Source organism: Ranitomeya variabilis, chromosome 1 (genome assembly GCF_051348905.1).
Source record: "Ranitomeya variabilis isolate aRanVar5 chromosome 1, aRanVar5.hap1, whole genome shotgun sequence".
Lineage (NCBI taxonomy): Eukaryota > Metazoa > Chordata > Amphibia > Anura > Dendrobatidae > Ranitomeya > Ranitomeya variabilis.
In genome coordinates this window covers 947,257,381-947,281,770 of record NC_135232.1, presented here as the reverse complement: position 1 = coordinate 947,281,770, position 24,390 = coordinate 947,257,381, and the positions used below count along the sequence as shown (strand labels likewise).

General features: G+C 42.8%; 1 protein-coding gene across 5 annotated transcripts in view; it reads left to right on the top strand.

Moving 5' to 3' along the window:
* INPP4B (inositol polyphosphate-4-phosphatase type II B) overlaps nt 1-24,390 on the top strand; it is a 1,036,387-nt gene that overhangs the window by 868,174 nt on the left and 143,823 nt on the right. For all 5 annotated transcript variants that reach the window (XM_077279254.1, XM_077279258.1, XM_077279253.1 and 2 more), the window contains one exon: nt 7,717-7,855. In XM_077279254.1, the coding sequence (XP_077135369.1) occupies nt 7,717-7,855 (139 nt within the window). The remainder of the gene's footprint in view (nt 1-7,716; nt 7,856-24,390) is intronic.

The following is a 24,390-nucleotide window of genomic DNA, read 5'->3' as shown; positions in this document are numbered from 1 at the left end:
TAGAACTCCCTGCACTGCCTCACAGTATTATTTCCAGGTGGTGTATATGTGCTTATAACACTGTGCATTTAATAACCGTAATCTGCTACGAAATTGTAAATGTTTTCTCTGGAGACGTGAAGCCAAGTTTGATACGCTGTGGGGGTGCTTTGATTGGGGTTGTTAATGTAGCTGGTATATTATGTCTGCCAAGAGAGGCACCATAATTATTAGATCTTCATCAACCATCTAAATCAGGACAATACGTTTTCATTCCCTGCCAAGCAGCATATTAAGGAAATACAAAAGCAAAATGAATTGTGAACTGCAGAGAAAACTGTTTAACTTGTGTATAATTGTGAAAAATAATAATACCTTAGAGGAACATTGTTTTAAAGACCAAAGCGAACGTGGGAAGACTAATTTTAGCTCTAGTAATTGAAGTTGCTATGATTCATTAGAGCTCCTGATGTAAAGGTAAACCACACAGGGAGATTTCACCAAGCTTCTTGTTAATAGTGTTTATGCTGTGTACAAGGATAACACTTTTTTTAAAGAAAACTGATGAAAGTAAATTGACATATTAATTTATTTATTTTCTTTCCATGTGCTGTTTACTCTGCTTTATCTGTTTGCTTTTACATATTGCTTCTGTGGCTTGTTGTTATCACACAAAACGTTTGAGGCATGGATGAAATAATGTGAAAAACAAAAAAATTCCTATAAATACACCCACTGGCAATGGAACACCTCATTTAACTATGCCACGTTCAGCTCTTTTCTAGCCACCATTCAATATCAGACAAAATGCAGTACGTATGTCTTTAACGGGAACCTGTCAATAGGATTTTGTACTGTAAAGTAAAGACGTCTATGTAATGGCGCTGTTATAGTGATTACATTGATACTTTTGGTAAAGAAATCCGCTTTGTGATTCTTCTTTAATCACCATTTGAAGTTTTCTGCTAATTAGATTCAGTGCACAGGAGCCGGACTGTACACGGGGTCCTCTCCTCCAAGTCTATGATTCCCCGACTCCTCCACCTGTCTTTGGCATTTGAATAACAGGTCAATGCTGAGATTTTAAACAGAGAAAGCGGGCCATTCACAGACTGGAGGCAGACGGGGGGCGGGGGAATCACAGAGCGGAAGCAGACGGGGGGCCGGGGAATCACAGAGCGGAGGCCGACCAGGGAAGCACAGAATGGAGGCAGACGGGGGGTCGGGGAATCACAGACTGGAGGCAGGTGGAGGGGCTGGTGAATCACAGACAGGAAGGAGAAGACCTGTATACAGTCCGGCCCCTGTGCACCGAATCTTATTGGCAGAAAGCTTCAAATGGTGATTATTAATAATAATGATGATTATTATTATTAATTTTATTTATATAGCACCAACATATTCCGCATTTTACATTTTAAAGGACTTATGCAGACAATAAAAGACATTACAGAATAACAATAATCACATAAGATTACACATGACAGCCCTGCTCGCAAGCCTACTCTCTATGGATTAAAGATCCACAAAGTGGATTTCTTTACCAAATGTATCAGTTTAAGGCTACTTTCACACTAGCGTTGTACGACGCACGTCGCAATGCGACATTGCGACGTACCGACGCAAACTGTGAGTAAAAAACACAACGGGGGCAGCAGATGCAGTTTTACAATGTATCCGCTGCCCCATTGTGATGTGCGGGGAGAAAGGGGTGGAGTTCTGGTCGTGCATGCGTGGTCGGAAATGGTGGACACGACGCACCAAAAAACGTTACATGTAACGTTTTTTTGTGTTGACAGTCCGACGCAACACGACACAACCGTCGCACGACGGATGCAACGTGTGGCAATCCGTCGCAATGCGTTGCTAATGCAAGTCTATGGAGAAAAAACGCATCCTGCAAGCATTTTTGCAGGATGTGTTTTTTTTCCAAAACGTCGCATTGCAACGTGCGTCGTACGACGCTAGTGTGAAAGCAGCCTAATCTGTGATGCAGCGCCATTACAGCCATTCTGACAGGTTCTCTTTAATGCTTTATTAGAGCATGAGTACATTCAGCACATACAGGTCCTTCTCAAAAAATTAGCATATAGTGTTAAATTTCATTATTTACCATAATGTAATGATTACAATTAAACTTTCATATATTATAGATTCATTATCCACCAACTGAAATTTGTCAGGTCTTTTATTGTTTTAATACTGATGATTTTGGCATACAACTCCTGATAACCCAAAAAACCTGTCTCAATAAATTAGCATATCAAGAAAAGGTTCTCTAAACGACCTATTACCCTAATCTTCTGAATCAACTAATTAACTCTAAACACATGCAAAAGATACCTGAGGCTTTTAAAAACTCCCTGCCTGGTTCATTACTCAAAACCCCCATCATGGGTAAGACTAGCGACCTGACAGATGTCAAGAAGGCCATCATTGACACCCTCAAGCAAGAGGGTAAGACCCAGAAAGAAATTTCTCAACAAATAGGCTGTTCCCAGAGTGCTGTATCAAGGCACCTCAATGGTAAGTCTGTTGGAAGGAAACAATGTGGCAGAAAACGCTGTACAACGAGAAGAGGTGACCGGACCCTGAGGAAGATTGTGGAGAAGGACCGATTCCAGACCTTGGGGAACCTGAGGAAGCAGTGGACTGAGTCTGGTGTGGAAACATCCAGAGCCACCGTGCACAGGCGTGTGCAGGAAATGGGCTACAGGTGCCGCATTCCCCAGGTAAAGCCACTTTTGAACCATAAACAGCGGCAGAAGCGCCTGACCTGGGCTACAGAGAAGCAGCACTGGACTGTTGCTAAGTGGTCCCAAGTACTTTTTTCTGATGAAAGCAAATTTTGCATGTCATTCGGAAATCAAGGTGCCAGAGTCTGGAGGAAGACTGGGGAGAAGGAAATGCCAAAATGCCTGAAGTCCAGTGTCAAGTACCCACAGTCAGTGATGGTGTGGGGTGCCATGTCAGCTGCTGGTGTTGGTCCACTGTGTTTCATCAAGGGCAGGGTCAATGCAGCTAGCTATCAGGAGATTTTGGAGCACTTCATGCTTCCATCGGCTGAAATGCTTTATGGAGATGAAGATTTCATTTTTCAGCACGACCTGGCACCTGCTCACAGTGCCAAAACCACTGGTAAATGGTTTACTGACCATGGTATTACTGTGCTCAATTGGCCTGCCAACTCTCCTGACCTGAACCCCATAGAGAATCTGTGGGATATTGTGAAGAGAAAGTTGAGAGACGCAAGACCCAACACTCTGGATGAGCCTAAGGCCGCTATTGAAGCATCCTGGGCCTCCATAACATCTCAGCAGTGTCACAGGCTGATTGCCTCCATGCCACGCCGCATTGAAGCAGTCATTTCTGCCAAAGGATTCCCGACCAAGTATTGAGTGCATAACTGAACATTATTATTTGATGGTTTTTTTGTTTGTTATTAAAAAACACTTTTATTTGATTGGACGGGTGAAATATGCTAATTTATTGAGACAGGTTTTTTGGGTTTTCAGGAGTTGTATGCCAAAATCATCAGTATTAAAACAATAAAAGACCTGACAAATTTCAGTTGGTGGATAATGAATCTATAATATATGAAAGTTTAATTGTAATCATTACATTATGGTAAATAATGAAATTTAACACTATATGCTAATTTTTTGAGAAGGACCTGTATATCTTCACTGCAGAATGCTATGTTAAACCATCCCCATATGCACCATAGTGAAGTTAGCCCTGGTACAAGGTGTTCGCATAGATCCAATTAGGTGCAGAACAGCAGAGACATCTTCAGTCCAAAATAGCAAGGACGCCATAGGCGGAACAATATCTGCAACTATATAAATATTTTGGGGTGTTCCCCTTTTTCAGGCATGCACATAGTGCTATCTCTACAATATTAACAACATGCACCACATGATCACCATCCACCTATTATAGAGCAGGTAATAAAACATGTTGCAAAGTTGTTTTTCAACCATGCACATAAAACAGGTAAGGAAATTCAGCTTATAACATAGAAAAGACACTAGGTATCAGCCAATATACTGTAGCTAAAGAAATGATATATTTTAATAAAACATTTTTTATAGTTTCATTAATATACCATGTAACCTCTTTGCCTAAGGGTATGTGCACACGTTCAGGAATTTTCACGTATTTTTCGCATTTTTTGCGATAAAAACATATGCATCCTATCATTTAGAATGCATTCCGCAATTTTTGTGCACATGATGCGTTTTTTTCCGCAAAAAAAACGCATCACGGTAAAAAAACTGAACATGTTCATTAATTTTGCGGATTTTTCGCGTTTTTCCCGTGAAAAAAACACATTCGGATTTCTGGCAGAAATGTCCGGTTTTTGTCAGGAAATTTCTGCAAGAAATCCTGACGTGTGCACATACCCTAAATGTTTTACTGTTACATTTACCTACACTGTCTGATATTCTATGTTACAAGCTGTGTTTCATTACCTATTTTCTGCGCATGCTTGAAACAGAAGAGAACACCAAAATCTTGTGTGCAGTGTTCCGTCTATTTTGTGCTTGTAAGGTATGTGTTCACGTCAGGATTTCTTGCAGAAATTTCCTGACAAAAAACGGACATTTCTGCCAGAATTCCGCATGTGTTTTTTGTGCGTTTTTTGTGCGGTTTTTTTTTGCATTTTTACCCAATGCATAGAATAGCGGGAAAAAAGCGAAAAATCCGCAAAATTAATGAACATGTTCATTTTTTTACCGCGATGTGTTTTTTTCATGGAAAAAACGCATCATGTGCACAAAAATTGCGGAATGCATTCTAAATGATAGGATGCATTTGTATGCGTTTTTTATGTGTTTTTATAGCGTTTTTATCGCGAAAAAACGCAAAAAAAAGCGAAAATTCCTGAACGTGTGCACATACCCTAAGGTGGAGAAGATGGCATAACATAACTATGAAGACGCCTGTTATTTTATGTTCAAATTGTATTTTATTGCATGTTTTATCCTCCTGAAGGCTGAAGCTCCGGTTAGTTAGGGTTAACTATAGGGCCGGTCTATAGTTGGGGAGAAGTAATGGGGACTGATGTGTTTGAGTTCCTGGTTTTATAGTTGGTTGTAGTGATGGGCAGTCCATCTCTTTTTGTTGATGTGGCTCACCAAAACGTGCCACTCTTTTAGATCCTAAATAGATCTCTATTAAATATGTGTTCATAATAGGTGAACACATGTTTAAGCTGACGTTAATGCAGCCGAAACTCCGCATACTTGCTATTAACCAAGTAAATTGATGAGTGGGTGAAGTTAGGTTTGGTGGGGGGGGGATTTACATCCGCCAAACACTGGAATTTGAGAGCCATTCAGGGAATTTAGTGACTCTGACTGATGTGCTGGCTCCCATCATACACAGCAGGGAGCCAGAGCTTTGTCTCAGTATGTTCCTGAATAATCCATCACTAGTTGGTTGAGAGGTGAGAGAAAGCTGGAGAGCAGAAAGGACATCCTCATAGAGTTCTGTCATAACTGGATGTGTTTGTGGAAGTAGCTGACGGGAAAAGGAGCAAGTCATTCAGCAAGCAGTCAACTTTGGCACCTAAGCATGAAGATTTTAAGCAATTCTCAGAGTTAGCCAAACCTGGAGGTTCGCAGTAAAAGAATATGGGATCAGTCAGGCAGAGGCATGTCCATAAGCTATCATGAGCTCCCTTACACCGTTCCCAAGAGTGCAGCTAGGGTGTAGTGGGCCCAGCATAACACATTGACCTGTGTGGCCCTGTACCAGTAAGATGGAGGCCACCAGCGTAACCTGTTATGCATCTGTAACATCTCCACAAGTAATGTGCTGCCGTCCAAAACTGTTATACACAAACCTCTGTCATGTAATGCAGAAGAAAAAGCCAAGCATTCTTCCTGCCACCCATTGTATATATTTTCTATCTTCAGTAAACAAGACTGTATTTTTGCAAAGCTGTCTGTTTTCTTCATCATGAAGTTAAAGAGGGCTGGTGCCACACAAATTTGCCACACTAAACTTGAAAGTATCTGCAACTGAAACATAACCGCGTGCACACACCCTGTGACCCCTATGTAAGGTGTTTTGTGGTGTGGCTATACAGTTTTGTGAAAAACTGTTTGCCCCCTTCCTGATTTCTTTTGCATGTTTCTCATACTTAAATGTTTCAGATCACCAAACAAATTTAAATATTAGACAAAGATAACACAAGTAAGCACAAAATGCAGTTTTTAAATGAACATCTTTATTATGAAGAGAAAAAGAAATCCAAACCTACAGGGCCCTGCGTGAAAAAGTGATTGCCCCTAAACGTAATAACTTGCTGGGCCACCCTTAGCAGTAACAACTGCAATCAAGTGTTTGTGATAACTGGCAATAAGTCTTTTACAAACCTCTGGAGGAATTTTGGCCCACTCCACCTTGCAGAATTGTTGTAATTCAGTCACATTGGAAGGTTTCTGAGCATGAACCGTTGCAAAATTTTTCATAGTCACACACTTTAGGCCACAGCCTTCTGGGCCCTTTTGTGCCTTGCTTCCCAAACCCCAGATGTTAGTATGGATGCCGTAACCCATCTGAAGAGTATCCTGGTGCTACTGTATTTTTATTTGGGTTTTAACAACTTTTCTGGGAGTTTGATAGGTTTCCACATTTTCTCAGAGCCTCCTGCACGTCTTAAAGGAAATTGGTGCTTATGAGCTACATCGCTGCAGACACTGAGAAAAACTGAGATTTGGAGGTGGCACTTGGTCACTAGTTAATAATGAGCAAATACTGCATTGAAGAGCACATTCTTCTCTCATTCCACAACACATTAGTGTACACAGCAAAAGTAAGTTTTTGTGCCATAATTTCAGAACAACATAAAATAAAGCATTTGGAAACCTTGTTTCTGTTGTTTAGTGTACTGTACATATTGGATCCTAAAGATTTAGTAGCTTGTCAGTCTATCAGCACTGAGTATGTTATATTGTAGCATCCAATGTGTTACCAGATATATAGTTGTATATTACAGCCAGATCCAACTGGGGATAGCTGGGATTCAGCTCCTGAGCCGGTGGGTTTACCATTACATCCTACTGCAGTCAGGAGACAGCTATGATAGCGTCATGGTGCAGTGGCCTCTTGATAAAACGCTTCTTCAGGCATCATACAGCTGCATCTATGGAGAATACTTTGGCAGGCGTCACACTGCAACTCTTAAGGTGAAAATCTCTGCAGGTATCATACAGTGCCTCTTAGGTACAAAACCACTGCAGGTATCATACTGTGCCTCTTAGGTACAAAACCTCTGCAAGTACCACACAGCCCCTCTAAGGGAGGAAATATCTACAGGCACCTTACAGTACCTCCTAGTGAGAAAATCTCGTATACAGTATTTCATGGAGTGCTGACAGCTGTATAGTAAGAAACCATTGTGTGCTCAATAAGCAAACAAACCAACTGAGTATATGACGTCTTAGCCTAATTTTATTAGCCAACAAGCAAAAAAAAAAAAAAAAACCCTAGATGCTTGCTTGATGTTTTCTTCTTTAATATTTGTAATGCTCATAAAATGAATGTAGCTCATGGACTTTACAGTACAATTCTTTCATAACATCTCACTATTATTCCTCAGCATCCTATTTTAAAATATCGCTTTGGCTTCATGCATCTGCTGTTATGTTGCTGTATTTCTATCTCTTGGTTCTTTGTGTAGTCTTATGATTAGTGTATCTTTTGTGATGCTTATGTTCTTTTCAGGATAGGGTGTGGGCCAACGTAGGGAAGAGTCTAAACTGCATCATTGCCATGATAGACAGACTTCTTGAACAAGGAGAAAGCACAAAAGATAACGAAGCAGACTCTACAGATGAAGATCTCATCACATCGCACATACATGGTAAGATATCAGCATGAACCACATCTGCTTACAAGAATTAAGGATTAGAGCACAATGGCTTTTCCCTGAGGTTGTTGTACTGTAGACAGCATTTTATCAGCCATTGTCCCTGCTGCAGTATTATTTACCCAGTGACATTATAATGGATTTCCAGATGTAGGTCACGCTCAATTGGATGAGTAGAGAGAGCAAAATGATATGGTTTCCTTTCAATGTTTCATTTATCTCAGATTACTTTTAGACAGACAGTATAAGGTATGTATCAGCACTAGTTTTTAACATCTATATTCATTCATTCACCACTGTTATTATAAAATGATGAGACTTTCTCTTAGTGGATAATCTAAGAAAGTGATTCTCTATATATGTACTTGGGAGGAAACTTGAAGGAAGCACAGAGATCATCCTCTGCTCCAGTATGTCACAGTACATGCTGGCATTCATGGTTCCCTCAAGAACTGTAGCTGCCCACAGCCGACAGCACTCATGCAGCCCCAAACCATGACATTCCCACCACCATGCTTGACAGTAGGTAAGACACACTTGTCTTTGTACTCATTACCTGATTTCCGCTCCTCACGCTTGACAACATCTGAACCAAATAAGTTTATCTTGGTCTCAGCAGACCACAGGACACGGTACCAGTAAGCCATATCCTTAGTCTGCTTGTCTTCAGTAGAGATGGGCGGACCCCTGTATGTTTGGGTCTGGTGGGTTCGGGCGAACAGTAAAAAAAAAAAAAAGTTCAGGTACCAAAACAGTACCTGGATCCAAATCCAAACCCAGACCCCATTCACTTGAAAAGGGGGCCTGAACATCCAGTGTTTGACACACTGCCATGTGCATGACAATGCGGCAAACACTGCTTCTGATCGGTGGTAAAATCGCTACTGCTGGTCAGACAGCTGCGGTTCCCACATTGTCAAATCACAGAGCGAGCCTGCAGCTGCGATCGGAGGTAAGAAGTTTACCTCACTGGTGTCCTCTGAGGGGACTATTCATCAGCCGGCTGATGGGAGTATTCATTAGCCGCCACTTTAAATAAATAGCCTGCAGTCACCCAGAGAATCTTGCAAATCTGGCACTTTTCCCAGCTCTTCCCCTTGCCCTGTAGCGGTGGCAAGTGGGCTCCATATTTGTGGGGTTAATGTCACCTTTGTATTGTCTGATGAGATCAAGCCCACAGCTTAGTAGTGGAGAGGTATCTATAAGACACCTATCCATTACTAATCCTGTAGTTATATTGTAAATAAACACACAACCAGAAGTCCTTTAATTGAAATAATGACACAGACTCCTTTAATAGTTCTACATTAAACCATACTCATGTCATCACCAATTCCATTGACGCTCTCGTCTTCTGTAATGAAACAAAAATAAAAAACAACCATATCCCTCACCTTTCCGTCGCTCTGTCCCACATCGTAATCCATGTCTGGGGTGGAACAGTTTTAAATCTGGATGGTGCCAAGATGTTACCATCCGGGCTGGAAACCACTGATGAATGAGCTGCAGCGAGCACAGCATCAGTGAGCATCGGTGATGTCACTGAGGTTACTGCCAGTCACTGAGGCTGCGTTCACAGCCGGGCCAACGAACTCTGGTGACCTTCCTCTGGTGAGATAACCGCTAGCACAGTGTGAAAAAGTCTCATAGTGCAGAGGTCAGTTCACCATGAGAAATTTATCCCAGTGAACTGCGGTGAACTCTCTGAGATCTGCTCTGCACGGTGATTCTTTCTTACTGTGCTAGCGGGGATCTCACCAAGGTCACTGCAGTTCAGGGGCTTGGCTGGAAACGTAGCTTCAGTGACCGGTGGCAACCTTGATGATGTCACTGCTAGTCACTGATGATGCGCTTGCAGCAGCTTATTCTCCCAGTGGTTCTCAGCCTGGACGGTCGCAACTTGGCGCCATCCAGGTTGAAAACAGTTTATTCCCAGACATGGAATACGGCTTGAGACAGAACTATGAATAGATGAGGGATATGGTTCTTTTTTATTTTTGTTTTATTAAGATGAGGGCTTCAATGGAATGGGTGATGACGTGAGTATGGTTTTATTTAGAATAATTAAATGAGTCTGTGTCATTCTATCAATTAAAGGACTTTATTTTGGCTTTGTGTTTATTTACAATATAACTATAGAATTAGTAATGGATAGGTGTCTTCTAGACGCCTCTCCATTACTAAGCCGTTGGCTTGATGTCATTGGACAATACAAAAGGGACATCAATAGTGATGAGCGAGTGTACTCCTTGCTCGGGTTTTCCTGAGCACGCTCGGGTGATCTCCTAGTATTTGTTATTGCTTGGAGATATAGTTTTCATCGCCTCAGTTGCATGATTTACGGCTGCCAGATACGCTGAATATATGTGAGGAATGCCTGTTTGTTAGGGGATTCCCACATGTATTCAGCTTGTCCAGCAGTTATAAAAAAGCTGCTGAGGCGATGAAAACTATCTCCGAGCAATAACAAATACTGGGAGATCACCCGAGCGTGCTCGTGAAAAACCGAGCAACGAGTATACTCGCTCATCACTAGACATCAATCCCACAAATATGAACCCCACTTGCCACCGCTACAGGGCAAGTAGGAAGAGCTGCGTTAAGTGCCAGAATTGGCTCATCTAATAGATGCTCTTTTTCTTGGCGGCTGTGGGTTGCTGTTTTTAGGCTGGAGGGGGGCCCAATATAAATGGCCCCTTACCAGCCTGAGAAAACAAGCTTGTCTTAAATGTGAACCACATGTTGTTTTTTTAATGATTTTTTCCAGTAATTAAAAAAAACAACGTGTGGACCCTTCTATTGTTGATAACCAACCTTGGTAAAGCTGACAACTGAAGGTTGCCGCCCCCAGCTGTAAGCTTTGCCTGGCTGATTATCAAAGATACAGGGGAAACCCCACTGTTTTTTATTATTATTTATTTACAGTGCTGGCTGATGAATGCTGCTGCCTACTCTCACTGTTATTAGCTACAGCAGGCATTGGCTGATAGGAGCAGTAGTCACATCAGTCAACACCAGTGACCGGAAGTAAACTTTTTATCTCAGATCACAGCTGCGGGATAATGCTGTCATTTGACAGTGTGGAATCCGTGGCTGCCTGATCGGCGGCAATGATTTTACCGCCAATCAGAAGCAGTGTTTGCTGCACTGTCATGCAGATGACAGCGCAACAAACACCCAGTGTTCAGTGGGCCAAACCTGTACAGAAACATGGACTTCCTGGTGGAGTCCATGTTCGGTGTCCGTGCCCGAACAGTATATGTTGGGTATGGACGTCGAACTTTACTGTTCAGGTTCGCCCCTCTCTAGTCTTAAGCAAAGTATTTGCGGGCTTTCTTGTGCATCATCTTTAGAAGAGGCCTTCATCTAGAATGACAGCCCTGCAGACCAATTTGATGTAGTGTGGGCCAGGGCTGCTGTCATGGCTGACAGTAACCCCTGTATCATCCACCTTGCCCCCTCTCAGCATAAGATCATGTTTCCTTCTCTGAGTACCTCGGTGCTTCTTCTCTGTGTCATCTGGAATCTCCCGGCACAAGAGTGTATTCCCTACAGACTGCTCCAAAATTAAAGAGTCACAGTCCGGCTTCACTTTAACTTCAACTTCTTTACTTAACACAGCATTATCCAGGGTACAGTCAATCATAACAATTGGCAACTCTTTCCCTTGCCTCTTCTCTCTTCCACTAAGCCTGTTCCTCCTCGTTTCCTCCAGTCCCTCAGTGTCCTCAATGCCCAGAATTCCTGCTTCTCGGCCCCGACCCCAACTAAATAAACCCGGAAAATCCCCACTACTTATCCCACCATGCCCCTCCTACAGTTAACCATTTGCTATTCTGTCCTACACTATATCTAATTCCCCCATCTAGTGGCCAACTTGGGGTACTGCTCCCCTAACATTAAACCTAAAACCGGCCCGAGGTACTTACTTTCCCTATCAACCAGTAAATGTGCAAATAATCAGACATGTACATATACAGTGTAATACACTCTAGGTGTAGCAGTACTCATATGCAGGGGTGATAATACATGTGTAGCAGTATCACATACTGTCATATTTGGCAAACACATTAAGGACACATATTATCACATTCCCCACACACTGACAGGCTGATTGTCCTCCCCTTTATCCTCTACATCAATGATGGCAGCACTCACTCGCCGATTGTGAAAAGACAACCTCTGAATATGATGCTCAGCACATGCACTCAACTTCTTTGGTCGACCTTGATGAGGCCAGTTCTGAGTGGAATCCGTCTTGTTAAACTGCTGTATGGTCTTGGCAACTTTGATGCAGCTCAGTTTCAGGGTGTTGACAATCTTCTTATAGCCTAGGCCATCTTTATTTAGAGAAACAAATCTTTTTTTCAGATCCTCAGAGAGTTCTGGAGGTGCCATGTTGAACTTCCATTGACCAGTATGAGTGAGTGTGAGAGAGATAACACCACATTTTACACTCCTGCTCCCCATTCACATCTGGGACCTTGTAAGGCTACATTCACATTTGCGTTGTTGGGCGCAGTGTCGGCGCTGCAACGCAAAACGCATGCAAAACGCATGCACAACGCAGCTTTTTGTGACGCATGCGTCCAATTTTGGCATGATTTTCGGCGCAAAAAAACTGCATCATGGAACGTCCTCTGCGCCCTGACGCTTGCGCCAAAAATGACACATGCGTCACAAAACGCTAGACAACGCATGTCCATGCACCCCCATGTTAAATATAAGGGCGCATGACGCATGCGTCTCTATGCGTCGCCGAACCTGCGCCCGACGCAACGCAAATGTGAACGTAGCCTAACACTAATGAGTCACATGAAACCAGGAGGAAAAATGGCTAATTGCACACAATTTGACCATTTTCACTTAGGGTGTGTACTCATTTTTTTTTAAAGCGGTTTAGACATTAATATCTGTGTGTTGAGTTACTTAGAGGGCACACCAATTTACACTGTTATACAAGCTGTGCTCTGACTACTTTACATTGTATCTAGGTGTCATATCTACAGTGTTGTCTCATGAATAGATATAATAAAATGTTTACAAAAATGTGAAGGGTGTATTCACTTATAAATAGTATTTTGGTTTTGTGTACCACATAACATCTTTTTACATGTAAATCTACGTCCTAGTCTGGAGGTATAGTCACTCCTTGTTATAGATGGGGGCGGGAATGGGCGAAGCTAAATGAAAGCCCCCTTGACTGGTGTTGGCTAGGGGAGGGTTTCAAAAAAGTCTTTTTGCAGGTTTAAAAGGGATTGGTGGTGGTGAGGAAGGGGCGTTTTTAGGGTCGAGTCTAGGGGTAGTTGTAAGAAAAGTGCAGGAACACTGACACTTTCACAGAGAAAATCTGAGAGGAAGCTCCGAGAATTTTACCTTATGGAGTCTGTGGACGACCTTATGAACAGGCTCCGGGACATGGCCCGCTCTCGACGTGGAGGTTGGCTGGAGGAGCAACTATCTTCTATCCTTGGTGCCTCCGGTTCGCGGGAGCTGAGCAGGAGGGGCAGGAGGACAAGGCCCACGAAGAGACTGTCACCGGACATTGTGGCGTGCAGCAGGCGCAGGCTCCAGAGCCCCTTTAGGGACCCTGCGGATGGTGGGCGTGGTCATGTGGCTTCTCCCCGACGTACCCGCCCCAGCAGGAATCCACCAAGCCAGCCTGCGGGCGCAGGGCAGCAGAGTCGGAAAGGCGCACACGCCGGACCAGAAGTGGAGCCCACACCAGGAACACAGGCCGCAGTAGACTGGCAACTGAGACAAGAAGAGCAGGCAGCAACTTCTCGGAGGCCTGCACAGATGACGTCATGGGCCTGCGGTGGTGTCATCGTAGGCGCCCCAATGCGTCGAGGCCTTGTCATCGCTGTGGCAGAGGTGGAACAACAGCCTAGCAGCAATGGGCACAGCGTTATACCGGAGGTCAACGCTGCAGATTACCAGGCAGGAGCTGGGTCCGGGAGGATTTTGTGACACAGCATCGGGAGCATGCGGGCAGACAGCAGCAGATGGAATCCCTGCTGTCTGGCTCAGGGCGACGCGACCAGGCGGAAAGAGCAGTGGGCAGTGTCCAAGGCAGATCGCATCCCTGTTTGCGTCGGCCACGGACCATGCACCCCGTCACAGTCACTTTGGAAGAAGTGGATTCCAACTTGGACAGCGACCACCGGGAGAATCCAAGGCATCTGGATTCCGGATTTACGGCTGTCGGGGATACAGCACCCGTACAGCCTGATGAGCATGATTATGTGTGTGATTTGTCGCCCACAGGGGCTGCGTTACAAGATGTTGTGGGTAGGCGGGCCACAGGGTCGGAGGGTCGACACTTAGCTGGTTCTAGCGGGGACGGGATCAGGGCCTTCGCAAGATTTTGATTAGTATGGCACAGGTTTTACAAAGATTGGAGAGTGGGGTACAGGGCAATGCGGGGGCACAGCGGTGACAACGCCAGTGGGGGTGTGGTTGCCGGGAGTAACTTTTGGATCGCAGGTTGCAAGCGAGCCGCCCGTATCGGTTGTAGGTGAGCGGGGCTCAGGTTCGGGCGTATCAGTGTCCATACAAACTGAAAAAGAAAAAGGGGATGCGATTAAGTTGGACGATCGAGCAAAGGGCGAAGTGTATGTGTGTTTTGAGGGCCCTTTGGGAGCCCATTTGAAGAAAGAGGTAAAGGAAAAAATTTGGCAGTATGAATATGTGGAAATATTCTCCCTTTTGCCGTTGGAAAAGTTTAATTTAGACAAAGGGAAGAAAGATGATAGTAAGAAAGAGGAAGAAGAGAAGCGGCGGTTTGCTGCTGATTCCGCAGACATTTGTTAATTGGTTGCAGGCGTTTGCGATTTTGGCTAGCTTTATAGGAGAAAAGTTTCCTGAAAATTGTTCGAGTCTTTTCTGCTATTTGGATGCGATTGGAGAGGTGCACCGTACATACGGTGGTACGGCGTGGCTGCGTTATGACGAGCAATTTAGGCAGAGGAAAGCAGTAAGACCTGAGATTGAGTGGGATCAAAGGGATATTGGGCTTTGGCTAAAAGTTATGGCGCCGGTCCGGTATGGGCAGTCCTTTCACGGGAGTGGTGGTAGCAGCAGCCAGCAAGCAGGACATGGAAGCGGTGGACAGGGCGCACAAGGATCAAAAGAGGAGTCCGGAATGTGTTGGCAATTTAATTTGCCAGTGCAAGTATGGTAGTACATGTAAGTACAGGCATGTGTGCTTCTTTTGCAATGGAAGCTCCCATGGAGCTGCAAAATGTTTTAAAACAACAAAGGTAAGCCCTCAGTGAGTGCCGGTCATGGGGGTGACACCAGTGAGGCTTCAAAAGATGGCCCCCTTTCTAAATAGGTATCCGGACCAGGAGAAAGCAAGGGTCATTTATAGTGGGTTTGCGGAAGGTTTTAGAATTCCTCCCTCTAATCACACGGTTCCATTTCTGTTAAAAATTTGAGGTTGGCTGATTTGCATTCAAAGGGTGTTACTTTACAATTGAAGAAAGAGGTCGAATTGGGTAGGATGGTGGGTCCGTTCTTGTCTTTGCCTGTTGCAGGGATGGTCATTTCTCCGCTAAGGGTTGTGCCAAAGAAGGAACCAAATAAGTTTTGATGGATTCAACATTTGTCGTACCCGAAAGGTCGGTCGGTTAATGACGGCATTGCGCATGAGTTGTGTACAGTGAAATACATATCGTTTGATACGGCGGTGCGATGGGTTTGACAATACAGGACTGGGGCTTTGTTGGCAAAAAACGATATTGAATCGGCTTTTAGGTTACTTCTGGTTCACCCAGACAGTATTCCGCTTTTAGGTTGCTTTTGGAAGGGCGGATACTACTTGGATAGATGCTTACCGATGGGTTGCGCAATTTCATATTCTTTGTTTGAAATATTCAGTACCTTTTTAGAGTGGGTGGTTAGGGATGTTGCTGGTGTCCATTCAGTGATGATGGCACACTGCTGAAGGCACACTGATGGCACATTGCTGAAGGCACACTGATGGCACACTGCTGAAGGTACACTGATGGCACACTGCTGAAGGCACACCGATGGCACACTGCTGAAGGCACACCGATGGCACACTGCTGAAGGCACACTGATGGCACACTGCTGAAGGCACACCGATGGCACACTGCTGAAGGCACACTGATGGCACACTGCTGAAGGGCACACTGATGCCACACTGCTGAAGGCGCACTGATGGCACACTGCTGAAGGCACACTGATGGCAAACTGCTGAAGGCACACTGATGGCACACTGCTGAAGGCACACTGATGGCACACTGCTGAAGGCACACTGATGGCACACTGCTGAAGGCACACTGATGGCACACTGCTGAAGGGCACACTGATGCCACACTGCTGAAGGCGCACTGATGGCACACTGCTGAAGGCACACTGATGGCAAACTGCTGAAGGCACACTGATGGCACACTGCTGAAGGCACACTGATGGCACACTGCTGAAGGGCACACTGATGCCACACTGCTGAAGGCACACTGATGGCACACTGCTGAAGGCACACTGATGGCACACTGCTGAAGGCGCACTGATGGCACACTGCTGAAGGCACACTGATGGCAAACTGCTGAAGGCACACTGATGGCACACTGCTGAAGGCACACTGATGGCACACTGCTGAAGGGCACACTGATGCCACACTGCTGAAGGCACACTGATGGCACACTGCTGAAGGCACACTGATGGCACACTGCTGAAGGGCACACTGATGCCACACTGCTGAAGGCACACTGCTGAAGGCACACTGATGGCGCACTGTTGAAGATACACTGATAGCACACTGCTGAAGGGCACACTGATGCCACACTGCTGAAGGCACACTGATGGCACACTGCTGAAGGGCACACTGATGGTACACTGATCACACACTGATCCAAAACACTGATGAAGCCATACTATTTTTTCTGTTACCGGTTTTATATGGATGTGTGACGGAGGACTAAATGTGATTTTTACAACATTTCTGTATTTAAAGGCTCCATTTTGTGCAGGTTTCCTTTAAGATCATTTTTATAAATGCCACCCCTAACTTCCTCCCACCTATTCTGGTCTATACGTGAATGGCTTATAATTTGGATAACTACAGAGGACGGTGTTTTATTACATTTTCTCATTATTTCCTAGATAAATTAAACCATGAGGTCTCGGTGTCAGGAGGACATATATACAGCATTTCTTTGGTTAGGGAAAATGTACAGCGGCGATATATCTTCATAGTTCCTCTCTGACGACAAGTAAATTACATGCAGTGGAGTGTGGAGAGCCACAAGTGGTTTAGGCCAAGGTCAGGGGAAATAAATAGATCCATGCTCTCTTTTATGCATTGCATGACAAAGTTTCTGCAGACCCAAATGGAATGACATCATACCTATACATAGCTTCTGCTCCACTGTGCCATGTATCAGTCCATGACCCCGACCGTATTTTTGGGCCCTATTATACAGAAGAATAATAGCATTATTTAGGAAGGGACACTTCACTATCATTTTGAGAATCACTTTACTAGTGACTTCATTTCACTGCATCCAAATGCGGAAAACCTAAACTCTTAGGTTTGTAAGAACAGTAGTGCAGTGTGTGACTTGTAAGGCAGCGCCACCTGCTGAGGCTTTGTAGAATGGCGCAGTTTTTCACAAAAACAATTTATATTCATTTAAATTAAATAAAAAAAAGGGATGTGGTAAAATAATGGGATTCAACAAAGCCTGATGGTATCTGTTACATGATTATTACCGATGTTACTCACAAATTTACAGTAAGGTTCTTTTATGAAGTAGGTAAGGGCGTTCTCACACTTCATAACTATCTGCAATCATAGCAGAATTGTTTTGTTTTGTTTTTTTTTTACTTGAAATCTGCATTGCAGTACTACATGAAATAAATGCAGGTGTTTTTTTTCATTCCAAAAATATCAGGTTTCTAACACCTTCTCTATAAAGACCATGAACAGAAATTATTCTCATGTCGTTTTTTTTGTACTTCATGGCAAAAAAAAAGCATTTTACTGTCCCAGCAAAGAGTTCTGAATTCTCATGAACAAGTTGATTATTTTTCTTGGCAGATTTGAAGCTGTTTCATATTTGCATGTTAATTCTTTCGGTATTTTTTGCTGCATTTTTCACCCATACTAATGTGTGGGGAAAAATGTGTCAAAACATGTTTTTTTACGCAATGTTTATCTGCCAAGAGACACATTTATAATACAGAAATGTCTGCAGCAAATACTTACTGAAATTCAGCATCGCCCTCTTACATTTTTGGACGCAGTTTCTAGCCGCATGTTGAATCCAATATTGCTGCCGCCATTTGCATATGTGCATTACAACATTTACCGTAGTTATTATCAGTAGCATTTACTGAGCAGGAACATTTTGGCTGTAAAGATGCTTATTTATATTTTTCATAGAGCAAAGCACGCAGTCTGAGATCTTATGTGTCTGATCGCAGGAAGAAACCTGTACATCCTAGGCAGGATTAGATGTTCAGCTCCTTTCTAGAAAAATAATTGCGGCGGAACCAGGGCTCACGGGTTTTTGGTCACGTAATTGCATCTGTTGGGATTTTATCATATTGTTTAGAAATAGAAACCAATTTACTGAGTTTATCATCGGCTTGAAGATAACGCATGAGAATTTGTCAGTTTAGCTGCTGCAATAAAATGTAATTCAAGTAAAGCGATTTCCCGACGAGGTCTTTAAGGACTGGTCCGATCATAGCATGCAATTTTATCCGAAAATGCTGGGTAGAAAAGTTAGATTGTGGGTGTCTGCTCATGTTAGTCTTTACCAATCTGGTTTATGGAATTTAATAAGCACCTGACAAACCACATCGCACACTAGAGGACTTCATTGAAAACATAGCTTCTCATTGTACTTATTCATATGGAGTGATTTAAGTGGTATGTCTTGATTTTTCCAAAGCGTTTGATACCTTGGTACACAAAATGAGAATGCTTGGTCTGGGGTAAAATGTGTGTAAATGGGTAAGTAACTTGCTTAGTGATAGAAAGCAGAGGGTGGTTATAAATGGCATATTCTCTAACTGGGTCGCTGTGACCAGTGGGGTACCGCAGGGTTCAGTGTTGGGACCTATTCTCTTCAGCATATTCATTAATGATCTGGTAGAAGGTTTACACAGTAAAATATTGATATTTGCAGATGATACAAAACTATGTAAAGCAGTCAATACAAGAGAAGATAGTATTGTGCTACAGATGGATCTGGATAAGTTGGAAACTTGGGCTGAAAGGTGGCAGATGCGGTTTAACAAAGATAAATGTAAGGTTATACACATGGGAAGAAGAAATCAATATCACCATTACACACTGAACGGGAAACCACTGGGTAAATCTGACATGGAAAGAAGGACTTGGGGATCCTAGTTAATGATAAACTTACCTGGAGCTGCCAGTGCCAGGCAGCGGCTGCCAAGGCAAACAGGATCATGGGGTGCATTAATAGAGGTCTGGATACACATGATGAGAGCATTATACTGCCTCTGTACAAATCTCTGGTTAGACTGCACATGGAGTACTGTTTTGGGCACCGGTGCTCAGGAAGGATATAATGGAACTAGTGTGAGTACAAAGGAGGGCAGCAAAATTAATAAAGGGGATGGGGGAACTACAATACCCAGAGAGATTAGCAAAACTAGGATTAATTTGTCTAGAAAAAAGACGACTGAGGGGCGAACTAATAATCATGTGTAAGTATATAAGGGGGCAATACAAATATCTCTCCAAGGATCTGTTTATACCAAGGAAGGTGACGGTCACAAGGGGGCATTCTCTGTGTCTGGAGGAGAGAAGGTTTTTCCACCAGCATAGAAGAGGATTCTTTACTTTTAGGGCAGTGAGAATCTGGAATTCCTTGCCTGAGGAGGTGGTGATAGCGAACTCAGTTGAGGGGTTCAAGAGAGGCCTGGATGTCTTCCTGGCACGTAACAATATTGTATCTTATAGTTATTAGGTTCTTTAGAAGGACGTAGATCTGGGGATTTATTCTGACGGAATATAGGCTGAACTGGATGGACAAATGTCTTCTTTGGCCTTACTAACTATGTTACTAAGTGTGGACTGAACATGTTCATGGGGTATATTGATATATAGTGCCAGCACCACTGGTAACCCACCCCCCAGAACGAGAGGGGCTTGGGAACCCCAACATTGATTCAGGAATATCTTTATGTAGTTTTGTATTGTTCTGTGGATTTCATGACTTTGAAGAGCTCTAGGGGAAGATCCGGCATGGAGATCCATTACTAAGCTGTTCTTTAAAATGAGCTTAAAGGCTAAATTGTTCTTAACCAGGAATGTTTCTATAACAATGTATTGGAAAAAAATAAAAGGCATTCATAATTTATTAGAATATTGATCACATTCTGAAAATTACATGCTTTTCTACATCTCTAATGTTTTCTGGATTTTTTATAAACTGTACAATCTGACCAAGAGGTACAAGATGTTTTGCCACCATGAGCCATAACATATACAATAATGTTATGTACAGTCATGGCCAAAAGTATTGACACCCCTGCAATTCTGTTAGATAATACTCAGTTTCTTCCTGAAAATGATTGCAAACACATATTCTTTGGTATTATTATCTCCATTTAATTTGTCTTAAATGAAAAGACACAAAAAGAATTGTCCTAAAGCCAAATTGGATATAATTCCACACCAAACATAAAAAAGGGGGTGGACAAAAGTATTGGCACTGTTCGAAAAATCATGTGATGCTTCTCTAATTTGTGTAGTTAACAGCATCTGTAACTTACCTGTGGCACCTAACAGGTGTTGGCAATAACTAAATCACACTTGCAGCCAGTTGACATGGATTAAAGTTGACTCAACCTCTGTCCTGTGTCCTTGTGTGTACCACATTGAGCATGGAGAAAAGAAAGAAGACCAAAGAACTGTCTGAGGACCTGAGAAACCAAATTGTGAGGAAGCATGAGCAATCTCAAGGCTACAAGTTCATCTCCAAAGACCTGAATGTTCCTGTGTCTACCGTGCGGTCAGATGAGACAAAAGTAGAGCTTTTTGGGCAAAGGCATCAACATAGAGTTTACAGGAGAAAAAAAGAGGCATTCAAAGAAAAGAACACGGTCCCTACAGTCAAACATGGCGGAGGTTCCCTGATGTTTTGGGGTTGCTTTGCTGCCTCTGGCACTGGACTGCTTGACCGTGTGCATGGCATTATGAAGTCTGAAGACTACCAACAAATTTTGCAGCATAATCTAGGGCCGAGTGTGAGAAAGCTGGGTCTCCCTCAGAGGTCATGGGTCTTCCAGCAGGACAATGACCCAAAACACACTTCAAAAAGCACTAGAAAATGGTTTGAGAGAAAGCACTGGAGACTTCTAAGGTGGCCAGCAATGAGTCTAGACCTGAATCCCATAGAACACCTGTGGAGAGATCTAAAAATGGCAGTTTGGAGAAGGCACCCTTCAAATATCAGGGACCTGGAGCAGTTTGCCAAAGAAGAATGGTCTAAAATTCCAGCAGAGCAATGTAAGAAACTCATTGATGGTTACCGGAAGCGGTTGGTCGCAGTTATTTTGGCTAAAGGTTGTGCAACCAAGTATTAGGCTGAGGGTGCCAATACTTTTGTCTGGCCCATTTTTGAAGTTTTGTGTGAAATGATCAATGTTTTGCTTTTTGCTTCATTCTCTTTTGTGTTTTTTCATTTAAGACAAATTAAATAAAGATAACAATACCAAAGAATTTGTGTTTGCAATCATTTTCAGGAAGAAACTGAGTATTATCTGACAGAATTTCAGGGGTGTGAATACTTTCGGCCATGACTGTAGCTTCCACTGTACACTAATATTAAACTAAATCCATAACACTAGAATAAAAGAAAATTACACATTGCTTGTATTTTATAGAAACAAAACAACAAATTAAAAGGGTGCCTGGGTGCAGCCTTGGTGTGGCCAAACAATTCAGTGCACCTTCCCACCTACTTGTTTTCCAGCTGTTTTCACCTTCCTTATCCTTGATTGACAGCTCTGGCTTTACAGGAGGTAGAGAAAGGTGGAGAAGAATGGAAAATAAGTAGATGGTAAGTACGATGTATTCTTCGGCCATGCCGAAGGAGCACCAAGTGCCTGTACTTGGTTTGAACAGTCATTTTGTGCTGACAGAATCTCATTAATAGTTATCTCTTAAGCCATATCATGTAGATTTGAAAGGAATTTTCAGGACTTTTATATTTATGGCCCATCCTATGGATCAGCTATTAAAATCAGATTAGTATGGATCTGACTCGAAACATCAGCACCAATCAGTTTTCGCAAGGCTGGAACCACTTGGTTATTATGCTCTGCTCATATCTGATTTTGTCAATTTGCATTGATCTAAAGTATTCCCAGGAGACTTGACCCTCATCAGTTGCTCTTTGTAGGAGAAGCAGCAGTTACAGTATCAATATGTCATTGTAGTTGATTTTCCAGTTAATAGTTTCTTGAAGGTCTTTTTCCATAGCATCTGATTAGTGGGGGTCTGACCACTTGGATCACCACAGATCACAAAGTCTGATTAAAACGATAATCTACATGTGAGATCACCACTAAAGTCTATAGAACAAAGTTCAAAGAGGTCCAAGCACTCACAATGCAAAACTTGTCTTTTATTCAGCAAATTCAAGGACGCATTTCAGCCCATCCAAAACATTCATCATCCCCCATTATTGGAATATCGATCATTTCCAATTTGATACAAAGTCTACACATCTACTGATGTCGTATACACGGTGAATGGAGTATCTGTCTGAATGAGATCATTTTCAGCATTGGTTTGATCAAAGATAGACTTGTGCTTCCTTTCAGAATTTTAATTAGAAGTGAATCATTTTATATATATATGTCATATAGGAAGAATAACTACCTAGTAGATGAAAGCTAATATACAATTTACCATCAGATATGCAATAGTCTACACCTAAGGCCACGTGTACACATTCAGTATTTGGGCAGTTTTTTACCGCAGTATTTGTAAGCCAAAAACAGGAATCGAACAATCAGAGGAAAAATATAATAGAAACACGTCACCACTTCTGTATTTATTACCCACTCTTGGTTTTGGCTTGCAAATACTGAGGTAAAATGCTGACCAAATACTGAACATGTGAACGTGGCGTAATGCTTAATTTCTCTGATTGGAACACTAAGCTTAGGCCGGGGTCACATCAGTGCTATCTTATCACATAGCACTTGGCCCAGTGTTATACTATGGGGCAGTGCAGATCTACAATTATTTTCTCATGCCAATTTGGCATGAGAGAACAATCGCAGCATAATGCCATTGGCAGCGATACTCTCTGTATGAGACATTGGACTGCACTCAAAAGTCGTCCCAGTGCAGTCTGATAAACGCCGAGACAGGCTATGGGGGAGATGGAGAAATTACTTTGTCCGTGTCCTCCACAACTGTGCTGTGATTCTCTCATCTGAGAGGATCGGAGCCCAGTGTACGGACACTTGGTGTCATTAGCATATCGAATCTGATGCTCTTGCATTGTATGTTATACGCTCGCGTGAATCCAGCCTTAGACTGATAAAAGCAAACTGAAGATGATGTCACCACCCTGTTTGTCATTCTGCAGGATTTTATTGATTTTTTCAGATACAGTCATGTAGAAATCCTGCAGAGATCACGCAGTTTAGTACACAGGGGCTAAGATCTTTCATTTTCAGCTAGTACTTAGCTATGTGAGTGGGTTTAGCTAAGGGGCTAATCTTTATGTCCATAGTTATAAATGTAATGTAAAAGAATAGGAGCAAAGAGATGATGGTGCTAAACCTCTTCAAGCCCCATGACACACTATTATTGATTGTGTGATATGATTTAATTTCACAAATTGATGTCATAGAATGTGATGGTGATGTCCAGGCTGAAACGCTGAAGCGTGATTTGCAGCTCCATGTAATATACAGCTTCTGTTGCAGCAGCCGGGATAGGAGGAAACTGCGATCCCAACTAGATCCATCAGATACCCTATTTAAATCATTCTGAAAAAAAATGAGAAGATAATGGGAGGAGATGGTTCTGATGCTTGAGACCTTATTCTATGGGCCACAACGGACAACAACTCTCAAACAGCAACTCTCACAAGTTCAGAGTTCAGACAATTCATTTGTTCCACTTTTGGCTTTCCATTTTGAACTGTCTTATGTATTATTACATTTTCCCACAGTTGCATTTGACAAATAGTAGTTTCTGTAGCCAAACTTGTTGATCCAGTCTACAGAAACTGGTGATTAGTATGTTCTCAACATAATTTGCATTAAAAATTATACTGATTGTTACTTTATATTTTCTATATGTTAGATTAGAAATGCACTTTTCTTTAACCCCTTCACCCCGAAGCCTGTTTTCACCTAAGTGACAGGGCCAATTTTTACAATTCTGACCACTGTCACTTTATGAGGTCATAACTCTGAAACGCTTCAACGGATCCTGGTGATTCTGACTTTGTTTTCTCGTGACATATTGTACTTTATGATAGTGGTAAAACTTCTTC